The sequence below is a fragment of the Sylvia atricapilla genome, chromosome 2 (assembly GCF_009819655.1).
Source record: "Sylvia atricapilla isolate bSylAtr1 chromosome 2, bSylAtr1.pri, whole genome shotgun sequence".
NCBI classification, from domain to species: domain Eukaryota; kingdom Metazoa; phylum Chordata; class Aves; order Passeriformes; family Sylviidae; genus Sylvia; species Sylvia atricapilla.
In genome coordinates, this window is record NC_089141.1 from 28,047,429 (window position 1) to 28,074,237 (window position 26,809).

The following is a 26,809-nucleotide window of genomic DNA, read 5'->3' on the forward strand; positions in this document are numbered from 1 at the left end:
TCCTGCTTGTGTGCTAAGAGTTCTTGCAGAGGGGAGGCCTAAAGGGGAGTCCAGCATGGCAAAAGCCAGAAACCCATGGGAATAGTGCTAAAGACCCCCAACAAGTCAGGGCTTTCAGGGGAGTCCAAGCCCAGCAATGCAGGCTGGTGTTGGGATGAGCTGGGCCACTGCAGAGTCTAGGTGTAGATGGAGAGATCCTCACTTGCATTGCCACATTGTATGGGTGTGAACAGACATTTGTTCTGCCAGAAGGATTTAATCCTGCTGCAGCCAGGGAGGGGAACAGGAGCAGGCAACTGTTGGAGCTGGCATCAGTGCTTTCTGTCTGTGCTAATTGGTTTGGTTTTTGCACATCCTCTTTCTTCCATATGTCCCTAGATCAGTACCTACTGTTCCTGCAGGCTGTGTCTCACTGCTGCCTCCAGCTGTGCATGTGCTCCTGCAGCCACCACGCACTGCTGCTCATCCAACTGCTCGACTGGATTAGGAAGCCAAATCTCCTGGGCACCTTGTCTCCAGTAGGAATTCCCCTCTCTCTCTGGGGCATAGAGAGAGGATTCACTTCCATAGGTGCGACAGAGGTGCACAGACAGGAGTTGTGCACCCACCTGCCTTCCCTGTGGGGAGCTGGCACTGTTCGGTCAGGGTGGCTCAGGCGCTTGATGTTTCCTGAGGAAGGAGAAGTGAAGATACAGGAGGCAGGAAGTGGGAGGAGATGGAGTAAAGGAAGATCCATGGTCTCCAGTGGTCTACAGCAGGACAGAAGGGCAATCCAGTAGGCAGGGATGTCCTGGGTGGGATGCCATGTGTAGCAGGAGCCCTGCCTGTTTAGGGTCTTCTCCAGCATGATGTGGCCTGGGCAGGCATGCCATTACAGGCACCACTGAGGATTTGGCTTTCCAGGAATGCTGCTGCCTCACCTGCCTGGTGAGCCTGGGCTCAGCTCTGAGTCAGGAAGAGGACTTTTTCCATCAGGTGGCTCTGAAGGCTCGCCCTGGATTGTTTCTGCCATGGCAGCAAGTCCAAAGGGAGGGCCACAAAGATGAAGGCAGTGCACGACAGAGACAGAGGATTGGAGCACAGTCTAAAAGAACTGGGATTGTTCAGCATGGGAAAGAGGAGATTCCTACTTGGTCTTATAACAACCTTCCAGGAGGATTCCAATAAGGCTAGAGAGGGACTTCTTTTGAGGGCATGTAGTGATAAGGCAAAGGAGAATGGTGTTAAAGTGAAAGAGGATAGGTTTAGAGTTGATATTAGGAAGAAATTATTTTCTGTTTGGGAAGCACTGGCCTACGGTGCCCAGAGAAGCTGTTCAGCCCTGGAAGTGTTCATAGCCAGGCTGGATGAGGCTTAGAGATACCTGAACTAGTGGAAGGAGTCCCTGCTCAAGACGTAGAAGTTGAAAACAGATCATCCTTAAAGGCTCCATACAAGCCAAACCATTCCATGCTTTTAGGGCTATAACTCTCCAGCTTAGATATGGAGGAAAAAAAATATACAGAAACATGGCACAGAGTCTTTATTTTGGTGTGATGTTGCATTTTCTCTTGTCTAAGATTTCAGGATTTTTTCAATAAAACAGTACAGCTAGGGGACATTGTGTGTGTGACTCAACAAACAGCAAACAGCTCTGCTCAAGGAGACAAAGGACATTGAATCTCTGGATATCTGTCTTCCATTCCTGTGTCTTCCTCCTGGACAAGTCCATCTCTTTTCAATCAGAGGATCCTGGACCCAGGCACAGAGAAGAGGACACAAGAACACAGGACCTTTGTTTGATGAGCTTGAGCATTCCTGTGTTCCCTGAGCCACCACATGCACTAGGGATGCTGGACAAAGCTCATTTCACTTCCACACACATGGTGCCACCCCACACAGTGAAGATGTGTCAGGGCTCCCCACCCCTCCCAGCACAGCCAGCCCTGTTCCCAGCTAACTGCTCAGCTCCCAGCTTGACTCAGGACAGGGATATTTCCATCACACAGTTACTACTGCAGCTTCACAAATCCGATTATGCATCACATCTGATCTGACGTCATTCCAGTTGTTGATACTTTGTTCAGGTACATGCATTACAGTGCAGTTCTCATCAGTGGAAGCACTTGGTTCTCCATCTCGCCAGAACCTGGGACAGAGACAGGCTTGTTACTCCTCAGTGTCCACTGTAAAGCACTGCTGGAAAAGGCCACATTTGGAAGCAAGATTTGAAGGGAAGAGACAGAAATTCCCACTGCTGATCCATGGACAGAAGCAATGCCCCTGCTCCCACTCCACATCCCATTGGCACCAGTGTCACATGGAAACCTGCCTCCCTCCTACAGCCTTCTAGCACAACAGGGCCCTGCTCCATCCTGCTGGGGAACTGATCTCCACCACTCACCTCACATTCAGCAGAGGCCCATGTTGGCCTCCAGGGCAACTTAGTAACATCACCCTCTGTTGCACCAAGAGGCACCTTCAAATTTTCCCTACTTTCTCTCCCTACCAGGGGTTCCATCAAATATTCTTCATCCAGAGATACTCACGCTGCTGTCACATGATATGGAGTCTTGTCCACCCACTGCCACTGGCCCACCTTCTCTTCAAACAGACCAATGTAGAAATTCACACTTTTAGGATCTTTTTTTATTTGCTTGGAGAGGAAAACCTGGCAATCAGAGAGAATGCAACATCCATGAGGGGCAGGACTGAGCACAGGGAGGTACCAGGAGTCCCTGTGGGCTTGTGCTGCAGAGGTGCAGACAGGACATTCCCCCTCCCTGCAGGACAAGGAGGGGCTCAGAGTCCCCTGCAGGGCCCAGCCCTGTGTCTCTGCCTGCTGGCTCCCTCTCTCAGCCCTGAGCACCTACCTGCTCTGCCTTGCTGTTGATCACCACCAGCTGGGAGCCCATCCCAGTGCAGTTCTGCTCACTCTCAGCCCAGGTCATCTTATCAAGGGACAGGAAATAGCAGCTTCTTTGGAACCTTCTCCAGCCCTTTGGGCAGCACGTCCAGCCTCTCTCTGTGCAGGCAGAGGACAGAGAGGTGAAGGTTACTAACAAGAGATGCTGACTGCAGAGATGCAAGTTTTCCAGGGACAGTGCTCATGTCCTCCTTGGTAACTTTTTTCCTGAGAGAAAGAGCTTGAAAAGACAGGGATTGTACAGAGATTTCTTCCCACTGCTTTGGGGTATGAGCAGTGAGCTTTGTGTCCCACAAGCTGTGGTACTCTTTGTCAAGGGGATTTCAGGTCTCGAGGAAGTTCTCTGGATGATGTGGTTTGACTTGTCCTGGCACAGACCGTGGAGGCCTTTAGCCCCAGGGAAGAGGAGACATGGCCAGTACTGACCTGTGCCTTGTGGCACCGTTGAGTTGCACACCCACTCCGAGAACTGCTGCTGCTGCTGCTGCTGCTGCAGGGCTCCGGGCTGGTCACTGCTGTGGCGGAAGGGAAGCACTGCCAAGGGAGAGCAAAGGCAGCAGGATTAGCCCTTCCTCCCAGCTCCTCACACTGCATCACTGGCCTCTTGACTCTCCTTCCACCATTTCCCCACCCAGCACTGTCCCAGCTGTCACCTCTCCTGGCCCAAAGCAGTGGCACAGCTCCTTCCCAGGCAGAAAGAGACCATCTTCCAAGTCACACAGCAGAAGGAGCCCTGGAAGCACATGCCACAGAGGACATGGCACACACGGCAGGATTGAGCCCAGCCAGGCACAGCCACTCTGCCCTGCACACACCTACAGCCCAGCTGCCAGTCTACAGAGCAGCCTCTCACTGGCACAGCTGGTGTCTTCCTGAACTCCACACCACCAGGCATTTGGAGGAGTCACCATCAGCTGGGCCTGTTCCATCAGCAACACACAGGCCAGGGGATGGTAATGACATATGGCTGCAGCTGCTGAAACCAGGGGGCAGCATCAACTCCTAGGACTTACCAGCTCCCAGTATGTGGGGAATGATGCACTGTTGTATTCCAGCTGGTGGATGGGGTCCGCCGCTTCGGACCCAGAGAGCCACAGCCACCCCAAAGGATGTCTCGCTAGAAACAGCTCCTTGGGGGGTCAGGGCGCTCCTCAGCTGGACAGAGGGGCTTCTCAGCATTGGGCAGAGCAGTGATTTTTCAGCTCAGTGATTTCAGTTTTCAGTGATTTCAGCTCAGTGCTCTCAGCTCATGCCCTTGTGAGTTAGCCCCTCTTTTAGCCGGCCATGGTGAGAGAGAGGTCTCGTATGGAATTTCCGCAGGTGGTACTTTATTGGAATGGTACCAGCGAAGGGGATCCAGGGACGAGGAACCTCTCCTGACCAGAGGAAACCCAGGGGTTTTTATGGGACACCAAGTTGGGAGGAAAAAGGTACAGAACCAATCAATTGTAACAGATCTACATAAAATCCCGAAGGGGCTTATGGGTCTCCGGACAGGTCGCCGTAGCTAAGAGGTTTGTCTTTGTCTTAGGGGCTCTGGGTGAAGTTGCGATATTCTTCCTTAACTCCTCAACTCTCTCCCGGGCAAAACAGCCGGGGCTCCGCCCACCCCCACACTGTTGGTTACAGCTACAGCCACTATCCGAAGGATTTACTAGTAATTTAGACACGCAGGTGTGTGGATTAGAAGCTGATCAGGGTGTGCTTAACAATCCACATGTCTATTTTCATTATTCATTTAATTTAGGATTATTTCTACTTATACGCAGAACAGTCATAGTGCCTCCAGTGCCTGGTTAGTGAATTGCTGTAATGGAATAAGGATCAGAGCAGATGGGCAAGGGCAATGCCTGGCTGACCACCTCCATTACCAGTAAAGTGTAGAAAACTGAATGACTAATAAAAACGCACCTGAAAAAAGCAATGAACCTGAGCTGGTTTTAACTCCCCTGTTTTGTCTTGGTATTTGGGAATTCTCAGTATCTTAATGTGGAGCATACTGCAGAACTATGTCCAATTTGGGCCGCTCATACCAAGAAGGATATTGAAGTATTGGAGTATGTCCAGAGAAAGACAGTGGAGCTGGGCCAGATCTGAAGCACAGGTCCTGTGAGAAGCAGCTAAAGGAGCTGCTGGTGTTTATCCTGAAGAAGAGGAGGCTCAAGGGTGAATTTATTGCTCTCTACAACTCCCTGAAAGGAGGTTGTAGCCAGGTGGGTGTCAGCCTCTTCTCCCATGTAACACCCAACAGGACAAGAGGAAATGGTCTGAAGTTGTGCCAGGAAAGATTTAGTTTGGATATTAATAAAAGTTCCTTGACTGAAAGGGGGCCAAGCATTGGATTAAGATGCCTAGAGAAGCTGGTGGAGTCACCATTCACAGTGGTGTTCAAAAGACAAGTCGATATGACACTAGGAGACACGGTTTAGTGGTGGGCTTGGCAGTGGTTGGTTAACATATTAAATATTACCTGAGCTGCCTTTCCCAACATTAACGATTCTATGATTCCATGCTTCAATGAGCAGCAATTAAAACCACATTTGTATTGTGATCCATCTGTGCATTGCAGTGGGCACTCTCTGCTACATGCAATTTGTACTGCTGTTTCATTTAAATGTTGTATCGCTCTGCTAAACCAAAATCCTGTGTAGAGTCAATTAACTTGGATAAGTAAATTTTCACTAAAATTTCAACCTTCCATGTGTATCAGAAGGTATCAGATGCCAACATCCCAGCCTAAAACTCCCCAACCATTTGACTGAGTACTGGGAAAAGCTACAAATTTCGGAACAAAGCAATACAAACTTCTGAGACTCAGACACTAAGGGCAGAAAAAAGGAAAGGCTGTGGTTTATTGTAATAAGATGCCTCTTGCAGAATCCATCGTGGTTATTGACAACTTGTGCAAGCATGCCATGAATTATCTTTAATAGAAAATGAGACTGAAACAGTGATCACAGTCTTCACAAATAGTCTGTCCAGTAATAACCGCTAATGAATTATTCTGCAAACAACCCTAAAAAGTTGTGAGAGTTAATTAACTGCACTGTGAAGTTAATCCTGGAGATGTCAGGACTGTGAGAAGCCATTTTTTTCCACTAGGACACAAAGCATATTCAAGTACCTTAGAGAGCCTAAGTTCAGATTCAGCTGCCTCTATAGTCTCTTGAGCTTCTGTCTCCACTTTTTCCTATCTGCCAAATGTAACTGAGCTCTCTTTTTGTGGGAAATGAAGGTAGAGAATTGTTCCACAGTTCCAAAAAGGCCATGCAAGATTGTAATGTGCAATCTGGGCACACTGACAAGGCCTCAGGGAAGATTTGAGGCATGTATACAGACATATACAAAGTCAGGGGAGGAAAACCTGAGACCTTACACAAAGCCCAGACAACCATCAACCATGGTCTCTCTACTCTTCTCCCAGCACTCCCCCCAGACCTCTCCCTTGTAATGTCCTGCGCATACTCACCAAGGATGACGACAAGGACAAGGCACACCAAGAGAAGTAGCAGTGAGATAAACCATGGTAGCCAGAGTGGGTATTTCTGGGGATGGTGCTCAGGCTCCTTTGTCTCAGGAGGTACTAAAAGTGATGGAAACACACCAAACAAAACACCACCGTCAACTATGGGTCCATCAGTCCACAGTCCACATACCAAGGATGTATTACTCAAGGGAGAGCTCCTCAAAAGAATTGAATTTCTGATGTGGAAGTTACAAGGTTTGGGAGAAGGGCAGACTGGGACAGAGCAGGGAATGTCTGTGGTTTCTGAAGAACAGTCAAATTTAGTGAGTGTGTTCCCAGCCCAGCCAGTGAGCCAACAATGGTAATTGTTGGTGTTTGGGGTGGTGCCCTTCACAAAGCCTCAAAATCTGCAGTGAAACAATGTCTTTTTAGATTGAGCCCAAAGCTGCCAAATGCAACATTGTTCAAACCGTGATACTTGAGATATACAAGGGAAGATTTCATGTTGACATCTTCCCAGAAAACTTTTTCTGCCTGCTTCAATTCCTTCTTAGCTTTTTGGACTTCCTGTAATCTGAGTGAGGATGTGAGACAAAAAATGTGCAAGACTATGATGGCATGTCATCGCTGGGAGATTAAAAGTTATATTTTTTTCCTTCCATCACTGCTTTCCAGGATTCAAAGATTTGCTGTAATAAAACTAGGTTGTGATAGGCTGGATATGAGGGGAGAACAGAGGGCTGTGTCCAGCAGCCTGAGTAAAGTACTCAGATTAAGATTTGCCAGGACCTCACTTTTGTCTAGAGGGATATTGCCAGTCCTGAGGAAGTTTGGGAGCAGGCAGGACAGTGGGTTACAGGGAAGGAGAAGCAAACACGTGTTAAGGGATTGTTCTAGCTTGTGGCAGGTACACAAGCCAGGGAAAATAGGAGGGTAAAGTGACAGCAGCACTCACTGCAGGACAGGAGTCAAGAAGTTTTGGGAGAGACTGCTGTTAAAAATAAGATTTAGGGAGCCTTCATTCATTGTTCAGCATGAAGCCCCCAGGTCTGTCAGCAGCCAAGTGTGCCTGCCAGACACGCCTATAAGCAAGACTGTCAGAAACCTGCTCTTTGTGGAAGCATTCCGACTACTTCCCAGAAGCTTGGGAGAGACTGCTACAGCAGGGCAAAACGCATCATCTTTCCTTTTCAGGAGAGAACATGTGTGGACAGACAAGGCCCAGGTTTCTCGGGTCAAATAATGGTTTTCTAGCCAGAGTTTTGCCTTAGTGAAAACAAAGAGCCCCCTCGTAATCTGGAGTCCAACCACCTACTTCAGAAATAGCTCTAACCAGTCCAACTGATTTTTTTTTGATATGCAGTGCATCCAGAGATTGTTCAGCCTGTGCCCAGTTAGACCTGAGATTCCCATGCTCACACCCAGGTGGCACAGGGAGCACTGCATGCTGTGCACCTCAGCAACACAACTGAAGTGCAGTAATCTTGTGCACACTTGGTGGGTTGAGCTCCCTGCAAAATGCTTTCCACAGCTGGTCTGTGCTCTGTAATGTGTCCAGCATGATCACAACACACTTTATGTCTTGTAATCATTTGGAACACAGTGGGGAACTTCCACCACCCCACCTCACCACAGTGGAAATGCTAACTACATCCAGAACCAACTAATCTTGGTGCACTGAAAACAGTGAGCTTTCAAGTCAGACAGGACTATGTACACTCTTTATTTCCATGACTCATGCGTCAGAGCAGACAAGGAATAACCTGGAACTGAGGTAAAGCTGTAAATAGGCAAGCTAATATCCTTAGCGGTAATTATTTATTTCATTAAAAAATATATTATTCATTGATTTATGCACACATTTACTACCATGGAACCTGCTGTTGTGTAGGGTCCTGAATGTCAGGCAGAAGCAGAGAGTTTACACAGAACATCTCTCTGAGTTCCTACTTGTGGCATACTGACTACAGACTACATACTAACCAGAATATGCCTTAAATTTGCATGAAGTCTAGTAAAAGAACCATTTTACCACTGTAATTTTTAATAGGAAAAAATTTGTTTATTTGATGTGTTAAATGTTTTTCAGGAGTGGAAGACATCAATAACAGATTTGGATCTCCCTCCAGATCTTAAATAATTCTTCTTCTGCGTATTTTAGGGTGTTCAAGTTTTGGGTCTCTTTTCTCTAAGGACCATTTCTCAATCAGCCATGGACAATGGGGTTATGTTTCTGCAGGCAGTGCCACTTCTCATGAAGCTGCAGAGTACAACTGACTGCTCTACTACAAGCGGGCACATTGATTCTCCTACCCTCTCCGCAAGCAGCAATCTGTAGTCTCACTCAGAGGCCAGAGCAGCCAGGACTTGGGCTTATTTGCTGCTTTGGGAACCCCTCCACCTTTGTGACAGATCAGATTGTTTGTAACAAACCACAGTCTCTACTGTTGATACTCAGAATGGTCCAAAAATTACTCTTTCAAGACTGCATAACATCTAGGGTACTGAGGGAGCCCAAACAGATTCTTAATAAATGCTCATTTGAAAGCTACTGTTTGTGCTCCCAGTAGTCGTTCTTGTTCATGTTGCAACTCCCATTCACCTCTCCTCTTGGAGACGTTCCTCAAGACTCTTATTTCAAAATTCCTTCAGTCTCCTCATCATTTAGGTCCTTTTTTGCATCACTCCATTAAGATCAGGTAGGAACCAGAGTCACAGAAAGAAAAATCTCCATTCCCTCTTTTTCAGCCCCACTCCCTCCATCTCCCTTTCTCCCAAATAGCCCATTCATTCCTTACCTTTGACCACTGGAGCTGGTGGTTCAGTTTTGAATTTCACCTCAGCATAGGTGATTTCCGATGCCATTTAATCACACTCTGACCCTGCCTTAGTTTTGCCACATAAAAGGTGGTCCTTTTAGCTCCTTGTTTCCAGAGGGTGACACAAATAGGTTACTGAGCCTTTCCCATCAGTTCATTCACTCTCTGCCATCAAAGAAGGCTGTGCTGAACACTGGAAGCACTGGTGATAACCTGAGAATTCCTGGGAGCTCAGAAATGCTCCACAGAAGTCTTCAGTTTCTTAGCCCAGGAAATCAGCCCTGACACTATGGAAGATTTTGAGACATGAAAGAAAAACGAGAACCTAACAATTGAAAAGGAAGTTGCACTCCTTCCCCATATCAGATTCTCAGCTGATAGGCTTCCTTTTCAAGACATCTATAGGGTTTGGGGTTTTTTCCTCTTTTTAACTTTCTTACTAAATTATCTCCCCATATTTTCATGCCTTTCCTTGCCTGTTAGTAATTCTGCCATTGCTTTCACATTTGCAGCTATCACAGGTCCTAGCCCAGTTTAACCTGCAGTCCAGTACAAAATGCATTCTGCCCTACTCGTCCCATGTAGTTAAGCTGCATTTACTACATCAAATATCACAACTATGTATCATTCTTCAAAGCCAGTCCCAGTTGAAAGCTAGCACTAGAAGAAATCTCAGACTAGGAGATGTTCCCGTAGAAGTGAGACTGAGGAGTTGCAGCCTTAGACAGAGCAATAAAAATAATCAGAAGTTGATATATCCATGAAGAAACAGAAAGATCAGGCTGGGGTCAGGGAGGAGCATAAGCAAAGTGGAATTTAAAAAAATACGTTGATGGTCTGAGAGATTACTGGGAAGGATACACACAGAAACTTTTCTATTAAAACCTGGTTTACAGCCTGTGGAAGTTCCAGAGAAGTGCTTGCTTCAGGCTCCATTTAAGAGGGTGAAAGGGGATGGTTTACACTTTTCTGCTACTTTTCCAACACTGTCATTTATCTCCCTTATCTGCTTTCTGGTAAAGACCTCTGATATTATCTTGGGGAAAGTGTCAGTGCTTGGTCTTATTTTAAGCTGGAGCAGATCTTGAAAAGAGAGAAAGGAAATATCTGCTGAGATACATTCTAAATCAGAAAGACTGAGAGCAGATGTTAATAAGTCAGGCAGGGTGAGGAGGCTTCAGTCAGCAGATAGGATAAAGGTTTGGATTGTAAGGGACCTTCAAAGACTATCTTCTCCAGGCCACCTGCCTTGCACAAGGACATCTTTCACTACATCAGGCTGCTCAAAGCCCCTTCCAACCTGGCCCTAAACATTTTTAATTAAGGGTAATCTGCAGCTTCTCTGGGCAACCTGTTCCAGCTTCTAAGCAACCTCATTGTAAATAATTTCTTCCTTATATCTAATGTAGATCTGGCTTTTTCAGTTTAAACCCATCACTCCTTATCCTACCACTACAGGATCCCTCCATCTTTCTTATAAGCCCCCTCTAAGTACTGAAAAGACACAACAAGGTCTCCAAAGCAACCAGAGGGAAGAAGCTAGTTAGTTTGGCTAGCTGGAATTCCCTTTTGGCAGAGCTGAATGAGATGTTTGAAGGACATCCAGTGAGCACAGAAGGTAACCAGAGCAGAGCTGGAGCTGAGATAAGGCTGTAGATGGAAGAGCATGCACCAGACGACAGAGAAAAATATGGCAGAAGGTAAAGGGAATCTGAACTCAGATTATGGAGAACTGCCCCTCAACAGAGTGGGGCATATATAACTGGATGTTTTTACCAAGGACCCTCCTTGTGTCTTGTGTGTCCTGAGCTAACTTTACTTCTCCTTTATGTATTGCGTGCAAAGAGGGTGACCTTCACACAAGAATAGGAGCAGCTGCAGGAGAGAAGCCTGGTCCCTCAAACAAGCATGCTGCCTGCTTCTCTTTCCAACATCCTTCCAGTACTATCCTTTGTCTTCAGTCTTGGCCCTCTCACTGTAATTAAGTCTCTCTAAGTGTCTGCTGAAGTCTAGTTAAGCCCTCGAATTTCTTGTTGAGAATTCAGAGCAATCATCTACGTGCTTCCCACTGTCCCCACCCAACCAAGCCTCAGCAGACACAGTCTTTGTGGGGAAGAGGCTTATTTCCCAGCAGAGTTTCAAGATTTCCACTGTAAAGAAACAGGAAACACAATCAGCAGATAGAGAAGGAAGTTACAAAGCAGCTTTATGAGCTTTTTCCATTGAAACACATCTCCAAACACAGCCAAGGCGTTTCAAATGCAAATTCAAGCTCTATCTGCTCTTTTTATTAGATTACATTAGACTGCACTCAAACATCAGTAGACACCTCAGTTCTCCTTTGTCAGCCATCAGACTTGCTGCTTGCTATCAAAATTCAACCCTGAATCATACCTCCATAGGATGCAGTGCCAAGCCAATGTGTGACAACAATCGTGATATTCCTGAGGGGAAAATTTGTCCTTTAAATTTCATATGCACCCATGGCCTGTAAATGGGTGGGAGATAGGGAACAATTGGAGCCTGCAGTTAGTTGTGGTTCTTAAAAAATAATTTTAAAAAAATCTTGCTTAAAAACCCTCAAAACTCGTGCTTTGCTTCCCTGCATTCTCACTGCTGTTCCTCAGTAACTCCCCCCTTCTTCTGTGTTCTGCTCACTCCTTCTCCTCTCACAATACCTGTGTTTCCCCACAGATGTTGTTTAGCTCAGCCCTACCCCCCACTGCCCGGTGCCTCCCATGCTTTCAGCTCCCATGTGCCTCGCAAGTCCCAGCTCCTTTCTGGGACTCTCACAGTTCTGCTTTCCCTCCTTACTTGTGCTCCAGCTGCTGGTTGCTCTGCAAGCTCCATAGGCACCATTTGTTCCTGACCCAAAAAGAAGGCAGCAGAGGCACTAATGCTTTCTCCCCTACCTGTTGGTGAAGTTTGAATAAGGTGCTATCTGCAAGTCTTTCACCCCACAGCCAGCATCACCCAATTTAGCAAGCAGGTCCATGTAAGCAGATGAAACAGTGCCACTGCACATGCCTTACTTTTTTTGAAAATTCAGCTGAACCTGAGGAGTTAAATTCAAATTTATAGGCAAAGAGTAGGACTTGAATCCTAAAGCTGTGACCCTACACATTCCAAAAGAAATCTCACTTTTGAAATGACCACAGCTGTGGTGGAAGCTGCAGGGAAGTGACACACTTCTTACAAGCCAGTTTGAATAGAGAGAGGCAGCTGAGGGAATTGAGCTGAAGGCTTGTGAGTCATCACAAGTGACATGGAGGTTACACAGGGACATCGCATTGGCCACCCAAATACCTAGACCCTCTTTAGAAGATTTGACAAAAGGCAAAATGAAGCTGGCATGACTAAAATTATTTCCCAAAGGGATTATCGATATGCATTTTTCAACAAGATGACCTTGCAGCCAAATGAGGAAAATTGAAATGTGTGTGACCTCCAGTAAGTGCAAAACCATAACCAACCATAACAAAACCATAACAAAACTTCCTTGAACCCTTTATATTTGATATATTGCCTTGAGGGCAACTGAAGAGCAGGGCGTAACATAAGCAGAGAGAACAAAGCTAAATCAAAACAAAGCTAAATTAATTATTTGTCACGATGGAATAAATTGGTGAAATTCACACACAAGAGCTCTGGTTTGTGGGAAACTAAACCAAAGGATCTGTCCAAAAGAAAAGTGATTGTGTCAAACGTATGGAATTAGCAGGTTTGGGCAAGATGGTCCCAGGGATTCTCAGGAAATTCAAAGGTAAAACACTTCTAATAGCAGTGGGTTGCATTTTGCCTTAAACTATCTTTTAATCAGCAAATCCCAGGCTGGCAGGGAACATATCAAAGAAGGTGAAGGGAAGAAGTCTCAGGGAGATTTAGGAAGTTATAGGTTTGACATCTCTAGTGGTCAGGTTAATATAAAAAAATAATTAATTGAGGGACACGTGTATAAATATGATGTACTTTGGGGAGTCAGTATAACTCTTATAAGGAAATCCTGCCTCTTGTGGGTCTTTGCCTACAGTCCTGGCATCACCTGCTCTTATGGCACTTGTAGCTAGCACAGACTTCCAGGTGACTGAGATAAAAGCCTAAACCAAATCCAGACTTTGTATCCCTGCAGCTGGGTGAGAAGAGCATCAGAAGTGAATCTATGCCACCTTCTTGGTCTTCCCTCCCCACACCACCTTGCTCCTTTTCAGGGATTAAGGCTATGGAGCAGGGCAACCAAGGGAAGAGCATAAAAAAGGCACTGGAACATGGAAGATGGGGACCCAGGGCCTGACATTGAGCAGTTAATAAGGGATGTCAAATAACAAATTGAAGCAATTCAGGCAGCAAGAGCTCCTTGAGAGCTCCTGAGGGATTTGGCTGGTTAGAGAGAGTTCAGTAAGAAGTGATCCTATTGTGTACCCTGCTGCATGGAACTGGTTAGGGAAGGGACAGGTAGGATGCTGCAGTTTATACTGCTCCAGGGGCCAGTGTGGGAGCACAGCAGCCTCCTGGGATCTGAGAGAAAGGCACCCTATGCCCTTCTCAGCCAAGGCTGACACTGCCCAGAGCTGCAGGGAGAAGAGACCTCTTCTGGAAGGCAGTCAACCCCTCTAATGACAGAAGGTGAACCAGGGTTCTGTACAGGTTGCTAGGAGACCAAGAAAAAAAAAAAACACAAAACTTATATGGAGCTGTGAAAGCACAGGAAAAAGACATGTGAGGATCCAGGGGTGAAGAGAAAACAGGGAAGTACCGAAAGGACAGTGGGAAAAGGGAGTGAGAGCAATGAGTGGGATGGATTAAACAGAAGGTAGCACTGTGAAGCCACGCAAGTTTCTGGCAGGTGGCAGCACTTCACCACAGGCAGGGCTGAGTCGGCAGAAAGACACAAAATCCTGAGCAGAACCACCCAGCGTGACATGAATACATTGCCAGAGATCAGCAGCTCCCCAAAATGCTATGGTTACAGTACTATGCAGAACACAGGGGAACAAAAGAAAAGTAGGAGTGATGAAAAGATTCCATCCAAAACCAGCTTGTGCATTTCTCCCCTGGCCACATCCCTACCAAATTTTAGTAGGTGCTGAGGGTTTCAAGCAGAAGAGATCATGTCCCAAAGTTACCTGAGCTGAGGGAGCTCAAACTCAGTAAGAATTGGGAAAGCTGTGTGCTCACTCCAGTGTGATGATAAGTTACCAAAATCCCTCATGTCTAAGAGAAGGAGTAAGAGAAAGAAGAACATGATGCAGAATCAGAACATGATTCCAGAGAATCTTGAGACAAGAGGCCCCAGCCTGCCTCTTTACATGCAGCACTAACAGAATTTTCTTCAGAAGAGCAAAGATATGTTTTATTTATTTCCCCCAATTAACTGCTTATCAAATCAAAGCCAATATAGGGCACATTCAGATACAGTTATCTCAGAGCCTTGTTTTATGCCATTACTTTGAATATCACACCTTTGTCCCCTTCCTCTTTTGGAACTGAATCACAAGTCTCAAGGCTTTAAATTGTTGGAGATCAGAACTAGATACTGCGGTTGCTTGCCACAGCACCACATCTGACTTCAAACCTGGGCCACATCCAAGTCCTGGTCAGACCTCAGTGGCCTGTTTTCAGAGGTGGGGCTGTGGAGTTTATCTTCTTAGAGTGGGCGTATGGAACTCACACGAACAAGCTGTGGCCATGTAACACCTCTCCACAGAAGCAATTCTTCATGCTTCATTTCCAATTCTAAGGATCATACACATCTCCACAGCCTTAAATTCAGTTTTGCTACTCTCTGCCCAGTGAAGTGAATGCACATGATCTCCCTCTCTTAAAGATGGAGTGAGGGAAGTGGAAAGAAAAGCAAAAAAATGGAAGACAACCACTGTCACCAAGCAAGTATGGGGCTGTCACATAAGGTCACCCTTCAATTCCACTCTTGTTGGAACTTAAACTGTTTCCCTCCACATCCTCTCCATGCATGTAAGTGGAATGCAGTAAAAAATATTCTCATAAGAAGGTTGTGGGGAGAGCTGTAATGGTTAGGCTGTTCCAGCAGGTGCTACTGGAATAGCAGCACAAACCTCCCTGGCCCTCCAGAGCCCCCTTACCCCCTCCTATCCTCAAGGGTGGATTTATCAGGAAGACTGCAAGTGGCCTGTGCTGCCCCTTACCCTGCATCCAAGGTGGCCCTGCAAGCTATTTGCAGCCTCTCAGCCCAACCTGTGACAGCCAGCAGTGAGGTGAGGGGACACCACCTGCCTCCAGAGCAGCCAGCCCATGTGTCCAGTCAGGATGGGACAAAGAAAAAGCCATCTGGAAACAGCCATAGAAAGCTGAACTAAATCCAGGGAGTACAGTCAGCTCAACCGAACACTTCTTGGCACCTCATCAATGAAACATGATGGGGAAGTTTTAATGCAGGGAGGCCCCAAGCTTGGGGTTCAGCCATATGCAGGAACCTCCTCATGACACAGATGTTAACACTGTCAGATGGGGAAAGGTAGGGGGGTTTTTTTGGGTTATTTTTGAAGAGCACACTCTCCAGGTGCCTGTGTCACCCACTTTTACTGTGATAGGACACTGAAGTCAGCACAAGGAAGCAAAGGGTGGGCAAATGGCACTCCAGGGTGCCAGCTTCCAGCAGAGAGCTGGCACTGACCTAGAGGGCAAAGAGCCCCTGCTGCTGACTCACGGCTGGCTGGGACTGCCTAAGAGGGCAAAGTGCTCCTCAATGACTCACGCTGGCCTGCAGCACCATGGCCCACGTCTCTTAGACTCTGCCTCTAGATCACAGTTGTTTGCATATTTAGCATTTTAAGACTGGACAGGACAGGCTCAGCACACCATCCTGGTCCTTGCAGACCCTCTACTCTTTCTGAGGCAAAGGATGACTGTCAGATCTCAGCGTTCCTCTTCACTGACCAACCCCCCACATCAGACATCTCACCGCACGCTGGCCCAGCGTGGGACCCACCTCAGCACAGCTGAGCACAAAAGTTGTGCTAGGAAATACTTCAGACTGGAGGTATCTTGTTCAAACCTTGCTCAAATCAGGACTGCTTTTGGAGCTAGGCCAGCCTACCCAGGGCAGGTTATCTGCTTATAGCAACCTTGTTATTATATGTAACAGGGATGGGTTGTATCGCTTAAGGACTTTTCCTGGTTTTCTACCCAAAAAGAGTGATTTCTAAGCACATTTTGTATATGTACCCATGGTATTGGCTTCAGCTTTACATACGGGTGACAGCAGCCCCTAACTCTGGGCTAAACATATTGCTGTATCTATAGTCACTTAGCATATATTCTCCAAAGAAAATGTTCTCCTACCACTTATCTCTCACTGGAATCCAGTTCCTTGTCCCTGCCAGCTAACCAAAAGGAAGGTTTGTGTAGCACTACAAACATAGCATCTCACACTTCTTTCAACAGTTTGCTTGACACCATAAACACGGACTCAAGAACGAGTGCTTAGCCATCACTTTAAAAAATACTAGAACGAGTTTCATTCCTTTGGGCCAAACTTTAAAAACAGACATCCATATCTATACGCACACCTACCACAAGAGGGGATGTGTGTCTGCCCTGGGACAGCTCAGCTCCAAGCCCTACATTACGGTGTTTTGTATGAGGGCACTGAAGCACAGGGGGCGGTAGAATAGCAGGACACGGCTGCATTCGGAAGCACCAGTTCCATCATTGCTAAGCTATCAAACTACAAATCATCAGCTGCGATTTCTTTTCAGAGAGCACCCCACCAGTGCTAGCCCGGTCTCAGGTGATGTCTGCTTGCATCCCACCCGCCACGCAGCCAGCCCCTGGAAACGGTGGTGGAGGGATCGCAGGGAAGCCCGCAACAAAGGGATTCGGCAGCAGATGGCAGCACACGCTCACGGGTCAGATGAACTCAATACCTGGTCGCGGCTGTCACCAGCCCAGCCAGGCTCGCAGGCCGGGCTTGGGAGGCAGGGAGCGCCACACTTCTGTACATGCCTAACACGCAAGGCTCGGCACAAAGGCTGCAAGTTACACGCGGCTCCCTCCTTTCGAGAATGTCTCTTCAGACTGCTTCCAGGTTTGAAAAGCCCGTCGACTAAGCAACGCAACTGCCTCTGCCTCAACAGGCAGGAGCTGGTATCCTACAATGCCTGGGAAAAAAACGGGACAGCAGGCCACTCATTGCAAATTACGTGCCTGGCCTGCCCCAAACACAAGTGATGCAAGAAGTCCACTGCAAAATCCCAGCAGTGACCGGAAAACATAGCTCTGGTCAGGAGCCACTACACGGTCCAGGTGTTGCTGGCTGATCTTCCTATGCTCAGCTTCAAGGAATGTCCATCCCCATAGCCCAGCTCTATTATGGGTATAGGTAATGGCAGGTGGCAAAATTAAGCTGTCATCCTGCAAAGTGCTTTCCCTCACTGTTAGCATGGACAGAGCTATTTTTTTGGAAGAAAGAGACCAGTAACAGTCTCCAGAGTGAGAGTCTATTGTTCACATAGTGTAATGAGCACTCATCAGGCTACCTAGACATAGAGGCATTACAATGTGTGTTAACCGCTTAGGGCACTGTGCTCTGCTTACAGACATTAATAGCCCCGTTGTTCCTCCTCCTAGAACCATGTAGGTTTATGCTGATTTAGCAGGATGAGTTCAGATTCAGATCCTTTTACCTCATTATCAAAGCTCAGGAAGACTTTGGGGGTTTTGGTTTCCCGTTTGGTTTTTGTTTGATTTCCTCCAATGTACAGCCCTTTTCTTACAGGTCCCAAACAGAGCACCAAAACTTTGTGAAATCTGGCAGGTTTGTGTCTGCAATCCATATTGTGTGGCTGTGCTAAGAACAGTTGCTGCATGGCTCTGACACCAAGTCACAGAACACAGAATAGAATTAATGGAAGAAGAGGCAGGGAAATACATCCCACCTCAACTACAGCTCCCACAGAAGAATTGACAACCAAAAACCAGACAAAACTGGGATCTTCCCTTTGACACTTGTTTCCTGATTCTTTCTATGTTACAGTCTGTCTCTCAATTGGAAGAAAGAGAAAACATGCACAGGACTCACCAAGCTGTGCATTCTAGCAGGTCTTGCTGTAAGGAAAGGCATGGGGCCTGGGAAGATCTCCACACAGGACTAAGCTCTCCCTCATGTACTGTTTCCCAGTCTTCTGTGCTTCTTTATGCACAAACAGGAGTATATCCCAGCACTTCCCTTAGGTGAACTTCATCTGAAAATTCTCCTGCTCTGGAGAAAGACCCTTTAGGCTTTTCAACTCTTTCTGCTGCAAGTACCTACTGAAAAGTCCGAGAAGCTCCACCATAGCTTATGGGTAAAATGCTTCATCTTTTCCCTGCCAGGATCTATACAACATACCCATCCTATTTACCAAAACAGGGTAAAAGCTTTGGTCCTAGAGCTGAAAATGTCTTTTTATTTTCCCCAGCCACTACAGACACTAGAATGTTTGACAATTCAAATAGCTGACTTAAAAGGTTAAGACTTCTTATCTTTACCCAGATAACAAGACTTGTGTTGTACTTTCAACACAGCCATATACACAGCTTTGCTGTCTGGCAGAGGAACATGGAGTGAGCATACTGTGCAAGATGGCTGCAAGCATGTGGGAACTGACAGTGGCCAAAGAGAAATTTCTAGGCTTCAGGCAGCAGCAGCAGAGCCTGTGGGAATGCTTACTTTCCCACACTGGCCTGTGATTGTGAGGAGGAATCAAAAACAATCCTTGGAAGATGAAAAACTGTCAGCAGGTGGTGTTTTTCTAACTTGTTGTCTACTTGTAAAAAACAGTCGAGGGCTGTCAGCTGTAAATGACCGATCATATTTATTGTACCAAAACAGTGGATAAAAAAGGATGTCCAGGCTTGATGGAACAATGTCAGGGTCCTGAACATACTCTTCACCTCCTGGGGAATTGGCTGGACTTAGGTCCAGCTTAAGTAATAGAGGTGTTTGGCTTTGAGAAACCTCAGCAACACTGGCCTTATCATAGTGAAGGGTCTCACCCTTGGTCCCTGTCTGAGCTAGTGCAGCCATGCCTGGCCATGTACCCTGCTATCTAAATCCTCATCCTGACCTGCTCTGATCTTTGTGCTTAGGTACTTCAGGACTGCTCCTCTGCTGGTGCGGTCACTGCCCCTGCCTGCCCTGCTGTGACTCACCTTCCTGCTTCCTCTCATTTCCAGGCAGGCTGTCCTTGCTGCCCGTAACAAAGGGCCCACTTGGCTCACCTTGCCCCTCTTTCTAGTAGAGAAAGACTGTTTCCCACCTACCAGCATGGAAAGAATAATTTCTGAAAATATGTGCAGGCTGTAGAAGCCTTTAATATCTGAGATGCTAAATATCAGGGCAACCAAGTCTTCTCACTTGCTCCTTTTATCCACACTCTTACCAAGTCCCACAGGAACCTACACTCAGGCCTGTTTCTATGTTGTTGATTCGTGTTTGGTATTGTGTGAGTTTTTTATCCCATTTCAAACAGCCATGTCATTTTTGTGTCCTTCTTCTACACTCCTACCACTTCGCCCAGACAGAGCCTGAACCCATCACTCCTCAAGTTGCTCCTGTCCAGTCTGCAGGCCACAACAGGTATGCAGAAGAATAAGTAGGCTGTGAGGATATTGCTGGAGACATGAAGACCTTCAATCTAGAGGCTTCCAAAGCAAAAATAATTTGACAACTTAGAAGACTCGTGACATTCTTTTCCCCAGTATTACTTGTTTAATTACCATTTGCACCAGTACATCTTATGCTTTATATACATATATCTTTAATTTTTGTTTCTTCAGCTTTTCAAATACATAATATATTATCTCCAGAATACTAAGACAATACAGAAGAGGCTCCTATTTAATTGTTAATTGGTGCCATGAACTTCCTTGGTTGGGGAATTGATACATAGTTGAAATGACAGGACCTCACAAAGATGTGAGCAAACAAAAAGAAGACAAAGAAAACCAAATGCCAACCCAGCAGAGTCTATGGTGTTGCTTGCAGACTACAGCCACCCACAAGTTCAGGAGGCAAGGAGTTGAAGTACAGTGAGACTGAAGAAGTGACTATGAAGGCAGGGGAGGGCTGGCAGGAGGAAACACCAAGACAGCCAGGGAATCAGGGTTAAATGACTAATTAAAATACATCCAAGAGCAGTCTGGTCCCCACTTCCACAAGTGGAACTGCAGCAGCTTTAGAGCTATTTTAAGAATGTTGCTCCCCAGAGGGATGGTCTAAGTGAAACTGTCTCCAAAATGCCCTCACTGTAACCAGACAAAAATGACAAAAGACCTTTGCCAATACAAGGTGCATACGTCTAACTACTCTCTTAAAAACATCACCAGAAAAATTTTGCCCAAAGAGAAACATTTCCTTGTGAAAGTGTGCCAGAGACACAAAAGTGTTGCTGTATTGAGTGTTCAAAACAGGAAAAAGCCTTCCAGCAAAGCACCAAAGCCCTAGTGTTCCAGTAACTGGGTACAGCTGTCCAGGAGTCACTGAGTCCCCAGATAGTGTTCTGGCTTCTGCATCAGCATGAAGGGTAGCAATTCAGCATTGTGAGGTTTCCAGCCTGCCCTGTGAATTTGCCCAGCCAGAGTAATGAACAGACTTACATGTCAGATCACATCCACAGCTGCTGAAGATGTAGTGTCCACAATGAAGGGCCTCAGGAAACTCTCCCAAAGAAAAAATGTAGAAAGTCATGGCTTTTTACCTCTTCCCAACTCCCTTAACCACACAGGAAATAAAGGGGGCTTGGACATATTAAAAATAATAAAAAACATCTAAGTTCCAATAACCAGCTCACATCCCTCAAAGTTGGACTCAGAAGAAAAGTCATAATAAGGAACATAGGTGGGAGAATTTTGCTCCCACAGATCTCAGGATTGAGTCTACTATACATTTCTTGCTCAAATGAGTGAGTTGAAAAAAGGAGACTGTCCCTTCATCACAGAATAATCTATTGTCCCACCATAATTCTTACTTAGATATGCAATACTTGTAACACAGTGCCAAGTCACAACACAAGGCCAGGGCTCAGGATAGTGATGCAGGAACATGAAATGCTGAGTGGTGACAATCACCTGGTTGTCATCTAGTGCAAGTAACTACCAAATTGTAAAAACAGGGAGGTGTTGTTTTTTTTTTTTTTTTTTTTCTTAAAGCTATTTCCAGTTAAAACAGCTCAGTGACAGTGAGGCCTTTGCCTGGGCAGAAAGGAGTTAAAATCAATGAAAGAAGTTCCTCCAGTGAACCTGCAAGCCAAATCAGGAGCTTTGAGATGGGGTGCCCACCTGGAACTACAGCGCACTGGCAGCAGGTCCACCCAAGGACTTGCATGGCTCCTCCCATAGGAGCATGAGGACATGCAGCACTACCAAGAATTGCACCAAAGACAGGAGAACAGTGTGTGCATGGGGCGGGTCACTCCTCACCACAGATGTCATTAATCCAGGAGGATTTTGTGTTGAGACAAGATCTATATCCTTAGAAGTTCCATTTAGCAGGTGTAGCCAAATGCAGCTGTCCTCAGCACCGTGAGCTGCAGGGGCTGCAGTCACTACTGAAGGCAGCCACAAAAAGCAACAGCCTAGCCAGAGAAAATATGAAGGACAAGGAACCCAGAGGCACTTACCCAGCCTCCTCCTATACCCACTTTCTTCAAGATTCTTGCTTTCCCTGTATGGAAAGACAAGGAAAAAGAACTAGGATGTACCATGTAATGGCCAAGTGGATGGAGGAGATAAGGCTACCTCTTTCCTCCTTGCCCATCTTGGGAGGAGACAGTATGTTCTCTTTAGCTTCAGTGGGATCAAAAATAGGAAGTTTAAGTGAAGGTCTGATCTAAAAATGAAGGATTGTCCCAATCTGATTGAAGACTAGAGAGGTTTGTACCCCCTTCTGATCCCATTTGGTGCCTCTAGGTCATCGATTTGTCCCATTCCACTGCTTTGATCATTCAAAACTGGACCCAGTTGGACTGCTGAGGAGCCTGATTGGGAACAGCACTGAAACAAAAAAAAGGAAAATCAGATGAGCAGATCCAGTAAGACTTCTTAACTTCTGGTTCTTCCCACATCCATCAGGACACTACCCTCCCTGTGTTTTATTCATCACAGTTTACCTGGATGCAGTGCTGAAATCTCCCCAGAGGTCTGTGGTAGCTGATACTGGTGCCTTGGACGCAGCTGCAGGAGCATCTAAGTCTAAAAGAATGTCTAAGGAAGAAGAGAGAGATAAAAAAATACATTGGCTTATCCAGAAAACTCTACAGGCATTTTAACTGTCACCTTAAACAAACTCCTGGATGCAGAGGCAGAAAATCTTTGAAGGGACTCCAGCTCTCCCTGCAGAAGTCAGACTTTTTGAGGGCTTTGTTCTAACAGCATCTCCTTTTCCTGCATGTGCACACCTCCAGCTGACACTGCAAGGGTACATTGTCTTCAGGAACTATTCAGTCTTCACTCAGCACACTACCTGACACATTTGTCACTTATTACCTCTCCCAGCAGACACAAGGCTCACACTCAACCCAAGCTCAGCAGTCATAACAGCTGCCAAACAGGCATCACCTTAACAAACCACACACTGGGACCACATGAGCTCTGCTTTTGGCTTCTTCTCACTCAAACCTGTGGACAGCACTGCTGAAGTCTCTGCCTTCACAAAGGGATCATCAGCTCTCCAGACACCTCTGCATGGCCACACTTTTAGCACAGTATCCAGAAGACTTCAGCAACCTCTTTGTTACAGAATCCCAGGATGATGTAAGTTGGAAGGGACCTCCAAAGATCATCTCATATAATCCCACTGCCATGCTATGAACAGGGACATCTTGCACTAAATCAGGTTACTCAAAGCCCCATCCAATCTGAACACTTCCAATGAAGGGCTATCCTGCTTCTCTGAGCAACCTGTTCCAGGGTTCCACCACCTTCATGGTAAAAATTCCTTCTTTATATCAAATATAAATCTATGCTCTTTCAGTTTAAGCCTTTACCCTGGTAAAAAGTCTTTTTTATACAAGCTCTCCTTACATAGTGAAAGATCTCCCCAGAGGCTTGTCCTCTCCAGGCTGAACAACCCCAACCCTCTCACTCTTTCTTCACAGGAGAGGTGTTCCAGCCTTCTGACCATTCCCACAGCTCTCCTCTGGACTCAGTGTAACAGGTCCAGATCTTTCTTGCACTGGGGACACCGGAGCTGCCAAAGAGACCCAGACTCCTGGAACACACCATGTCTCAGAGGGCACTGCTGGAACTAGGCTGAACACAGGTTTGCTGAAGCAGCACCTGCCAGTGCTTTACAAACTGGCTCAGTGCTAAGGTTTACCTGCACTGCTGGCATTACTGGATTTCTGCACAGGTGGTGGTGTGACATGGTTGGCAATGGCTGTGGAAGAAGGGGGAGGTATAGGAGGGACTGCAGTTTTGCCTCCCGGTGGGGGTGGCAGCAGGCTTAGGCCCCCTGATCCAGACACGCGGGGCTTCGCTGCTCCTGCTTTCTTTGAGGTCATGTTCTGTATTAAAAAAAAAAAAAAAAAAAAAAAAAAAAAGGAAGTGTAAAGAAGAGACTCCATTGGCACATCCAGAGAAAGAAGCAGGGTAAACTGGTCTGCTTACCCCAATGTTTAGTTTGATGGTCTGCCCTTCCTTAAACCCCAAGTCTAACTTGGGACGTGTGTCAGCTTCCTGGGACTCCTTCGAGATTTCAGTCTCCTGCTTCACCCACCTAAACAGAAGAGAGGAAAACATGAGACCCTGTGGCAAAAAGGAACAGTGTTTTAGAAAAAAGTGTGGTTTCCCTCTCCATCCCACCAAACTACCTTGCCTTGTCAAACCAGCTACCTGCCCTACTCCTGGTGTCACACAGCACAAAGCTGGGACCACCACAAACCCAAGAGGCTGTTTAATACTGCACCTAGAGCATCACAGGACCTAAACTTAAGACTTCAAGATCTGACCCAGCAAGAGCTCTCAGCTTGCACGACAGCTGGCAGCACACACTAGTGTTCCTTTCCAGAGCAGGGCTTCAGGGCCACCCCAAGGAAACCTGTGCTAAATGAACATGCACCACCACCCGCCATGTTCTACAGGCCAGAAGAAAAATAGCATTCCAGAAAAGCAAAACTCACTTGAAGTGATCCTGCAAAGAGACGTTGAAGTCAAAGGCATCACCCCGATCCGTGAAGCCAATGCCTATAAAAGCACTTCGTCCTAGCAAAGAGACAGGAGGAGTCACTGCAGGTGCCCTGCAACTGGGCCACAAATCCCTCTGCTTGTCCTAAACTACCCTGTGCTACATCTCTTTGGCACACCTGCAGCTGGATGCCAGCAGCTCACAGCAGTTCACTGTCCCTAGCCTTAAGGATGCACCTTTCTTCCCACAGGGTGTGCTTGGAAACCAAATGTTCCTTCCCAGCCCCTGGACCTTGTGCAATGTAGAGAACCTCCTCTGTTTACCTCGTCCTCAGACCCCTCCAGGCACACCACCTGGCCTTTTCAGCATTCCCAACACCATTTTCATCCTCCTGGCAAGCTCCCAGCTCCACCTGGGTCTCTTCCATCCCTAGCACTTGGCACATACATTGGCCCCTAACTCACCAGTCCCATCCTGAATTCGAATGACAAAGTAGCGGCTGGAATCTGCCACAGTCTCCACTGCAATGCCAGGGTATTGATCTATGGGAGCCTGGGCAAAAAGTTCTCCTGCAGACAAAGAATCAGGTGTTAAGAAGAGTGACTCCTTCCTAAAGCATGGCCAGGGCTGCCATGCACAGGGTTAGAAACATAGGCTCGCAGGCAGCAATCACAGTCCCAACCTTGCCAAGGCACAGCCTTTCCCTTACCCGAAACCTTATCCTCCAGTTTTATGTAAGCAGTTTTGCCTTTGGAGGTGACACGAAGCCGCCCTGTCCAGTCTGGATGGTCCAGTTTCCAGTCAGATGCCCTGAAAGGATGAGAAGGTGATCACTGACCATAGTCAACATCTCCAGTTCTGCCCAGCCACCTCAGCAGAAGTCTCTGCTCCCAAACCCTCAACCCCTGCAGCTGCCTCATTCCACTTCCCTTTCCAAATAAGACAGGGGATCTCAGCTACTCTCTTGTTGCTGCCAATTGACACACGACTCTGGCTGGCATCTCTGGGCAAAGGAGAAGAGACACAGCCCAGAGAACATCAACTCCTCACCTCTATAAGCTTGCAAAAGAGGGGAGACAGAAGCCCAGAAACTCACTTGAACAGGAAATCCACAAAAGTGACTTGTGAGCATTGCGAAGACCCCAAAAATTAATTAGCAACATGCTGAAAACACACTCCATTATGCTACCCTATTGTTGTAAAATAACACTGACTGCTTCTGAGCCTAGAGGCAGCTGACTTACACCAGGCAAAATACACACACACACACAAACATTTTGACTGACCCATCACACTCTTTACCACATAGTCTTGTGAACAAAAAACCAAAACAACAACAACAACAAAAAAAACCCCACCCAAACTCAAATCAAACAAACAAAACAAAACAAAATAAAAACCACCACAACACCCAACCTACCGCATCACACAATAAATATTCTGACTTGGAAGGGACCCAGAAAGATCACTGAATCCAACATCTGGTCCTGCACAGGACACCCCAAAAATGACAACATGTGCCTGAGAGCATTGTCCAAACACTTCCTGAACTCTGGCAGGCCTGGTGCTGCAAAATCGACAGGACTTTATAACTGGAAACAAACATCCCTGGCCAGGCACAACATCCGCCTACGGTCTGTCAGGTTCAGGGAGTACACAAACCCGCTTCTCCAGGAGGCCTGTGGGCACATCTTACAAAGTCGCACTCTGCTGCTTTTGGCTGACCAGAAGGCATTCCTAACCGCTGGTCCTGCACTTAGAAATCACCCTGAATTCCCCCTGCTTTGCTCCACGCCACTGCGAGAGCCACCAGACCAAATCCAACGTGCCGATATAGCACATCAGCGCCACAGCCCAGGGAACCCAGCAAGCCGGGAGCAGACGTCAGCTCTCCCGGGAAGAGCCAGCTGCGCCCTCAGCCCCTGCCCGGGATTAACAGAGCAGCCCCTGCTCCTCCGCAGCACGGAGCGGAGGCTCCTCTGCCTCCAGGCGCTGACCACCTGCCCACGAGAGGCGACTCCAGCCGGCAGCTCCTCCAGAGCTCGGCTGGAGGCGGCTCAGGGGCTGGCCAGACCTGCTCGCCGCGGCTTTGCCGAGGGGCGAGGCCGGGACACGGCGTGGCACAGCCCAGCCGCCGGCTGCCCTGCGGGCACGGCTGAGGCAGAACGGGCCGCGCCGGGGCGATCGCGGGCGCCGCACGCTCCCTCACCTGTACCCGCGGTTGGAGGTGCGCGGCGGGATGCGGTACACGTTGACATCGGGCTTCACGCAGAGAACGGACTCGTACTCCAGCTCGGCCGCCGCCATGTCGGCCCCGAAGCCCGGCGAGGAGCGAGCGGCGGGAGCCTAGTGACCAGCGGCGCTGCCCACCGCCATCTTTGGTGAGGGCAGACACCGCCTGAGGGCGCCGGCGCGGCCGGGCCAGACGCGAGCCACGTCGCAGAAGCGGAGGGAGCCATCTTGGATGCTGGCAGCGAGGA

The 26,809-nt window shown here is 47.4% G+C and overlaps 2 protein-coding genes across 4 annotated transcripts; both read right to left on the minus strand.

Moving 5' to 3' along the window:
* Window positions 1-1,525: 1,525 nt before the first annotated feature.
* LOC136375588 (C-type lectin domain family 4 member D-like) lies at window positions 1,526-19,732 on the minus strand. 2 transcript variants are annotated; one of them, XM_066341192.1, is made up of 9 exons: window positions 18,246-19,732; window positions 14,604-18,037; window positions 14,314-14,394; window positions 9,170-9,515; window positions 6,375-6,488; window positions 3,332-3,439; window positions 2,853-3,004; window positions 2,529-2,650; window positions 1,526-2,128 (listed from the first exon to the last, which is right to left on the minus strand). In XM_066341192.1, the coding sequence occupies exons 4-9, from the start codon at window positions 9,234-9,236 to the stop codon at window positions 1,981-1,983; spliced, it is 711 nt and encodes a 236-aa protein (XP_066197289.1). In that variant the 5' UTR covers window positions 9,237-9,515; window positions 14,314-14,394; window positions 14,604-18,037; window positions 18,246-19,732; the 3' UTR covers window positions 1,526-1,980. The 2 variants fall into 2 exon arrangements, with proteins under 2 accessions (XP_066197289.1, XP_066197290.1); XM_066341193.1 differs by lacking the exons at window positions 9,170-9,515; window positions 14,314-14,394 and having other exon boundaries at window positions 14,859-18,037.
* Window positions 19,733-19,942: 210 nt separating this feature from the next.
* Window positions 19,943-26,809, minus strand: NECAP1 (NECAP endocytosis associated 1). 2 transcript variants are annotated; one of them, XM_066341190.1, is made up of 8 exons: window positions 26,539-26,780; window positions 25,039-25,139; window positions 24,794-24,898; window positions 24,325-24,406; window positions 23,813-23,921; window positions 23,523-23,709; window positions 22,315-22,408; window positions 19,943-22,198 (listed from the first exon to the last, which is right to left on the minus strand). In XM_066341190.1, the coding sequence occupies exons 1-8, from the start codon at window positions 26,634-26,636 to the stop codon at window positions 22,150-22,152; spliced, it is 825 nt and encodes a 274-aa protein (XP_066197287.1). In that variant the 5' UTR covers window positions 26,637-26,780; the 3' UTR covers window positions 19,943-22,149. The 2 variants fall into 2 exon arrangements, with proteins under 2 accessions (XP_066197287.1, XP_066197288.1); XM_066341191.1 differs by lacking the exons at window positions 19,943-22,198; window positions 22,315-22,408 and adding an exon at window positions 23,126-23,455 and having other exon boundaries at window positions 23,502-23,709; window positions 26,539-26,809.

Excerpts from the sequence above, each read along its gene's own strand:
- NECAP1 (XM_066341190.1), bottom strand. The coding sequence starts at position 26,636 with ATGGCGGCGGCCGAGCTGGAGTACGAGTCCGTTCTCTGCGTGAAGCCC. Across the intron at positions 24,899-25,038 it reads ACTGGAGGATAAGGTTTCGG|GAGAACTTTTTGCCCAGGCT; the intron begins GTAAGGGAAAGG and ends CTTTGTCTGCAG. Across the intron at positions 23,922-24,324 it reads TCTTTGCAGGATCACTTCAA|GTGGGTGAAGCAGGAGACTG; the intron begins GTGAGTTTTGCT and ends TCTTCTGTTTAG.
- LOC136375588 (XM_066341192.1), bottom strand. The coding sequence starts at position 9,236 with ATGGCATCGGAAATCACCTATGCTGAGGTGAAATTCAAAACTGAACCA. Across the intron at positions 3,005-3,331 it reads AACGGTGCCACAAGGCACAG|AGAGAGGCTGGACGTGCTGC; the intron begins GTCAGTACTGGC and ends CTGCCTGCACAG. Across the intron at positions 2,651-2,852 it reads TCAACAGCAAGGCAGAGCAG|GTTTTCCTCTCCAAGCAAAT; the intron begins GTAGGTGCTCAG and ends TCTGATTGCCAG.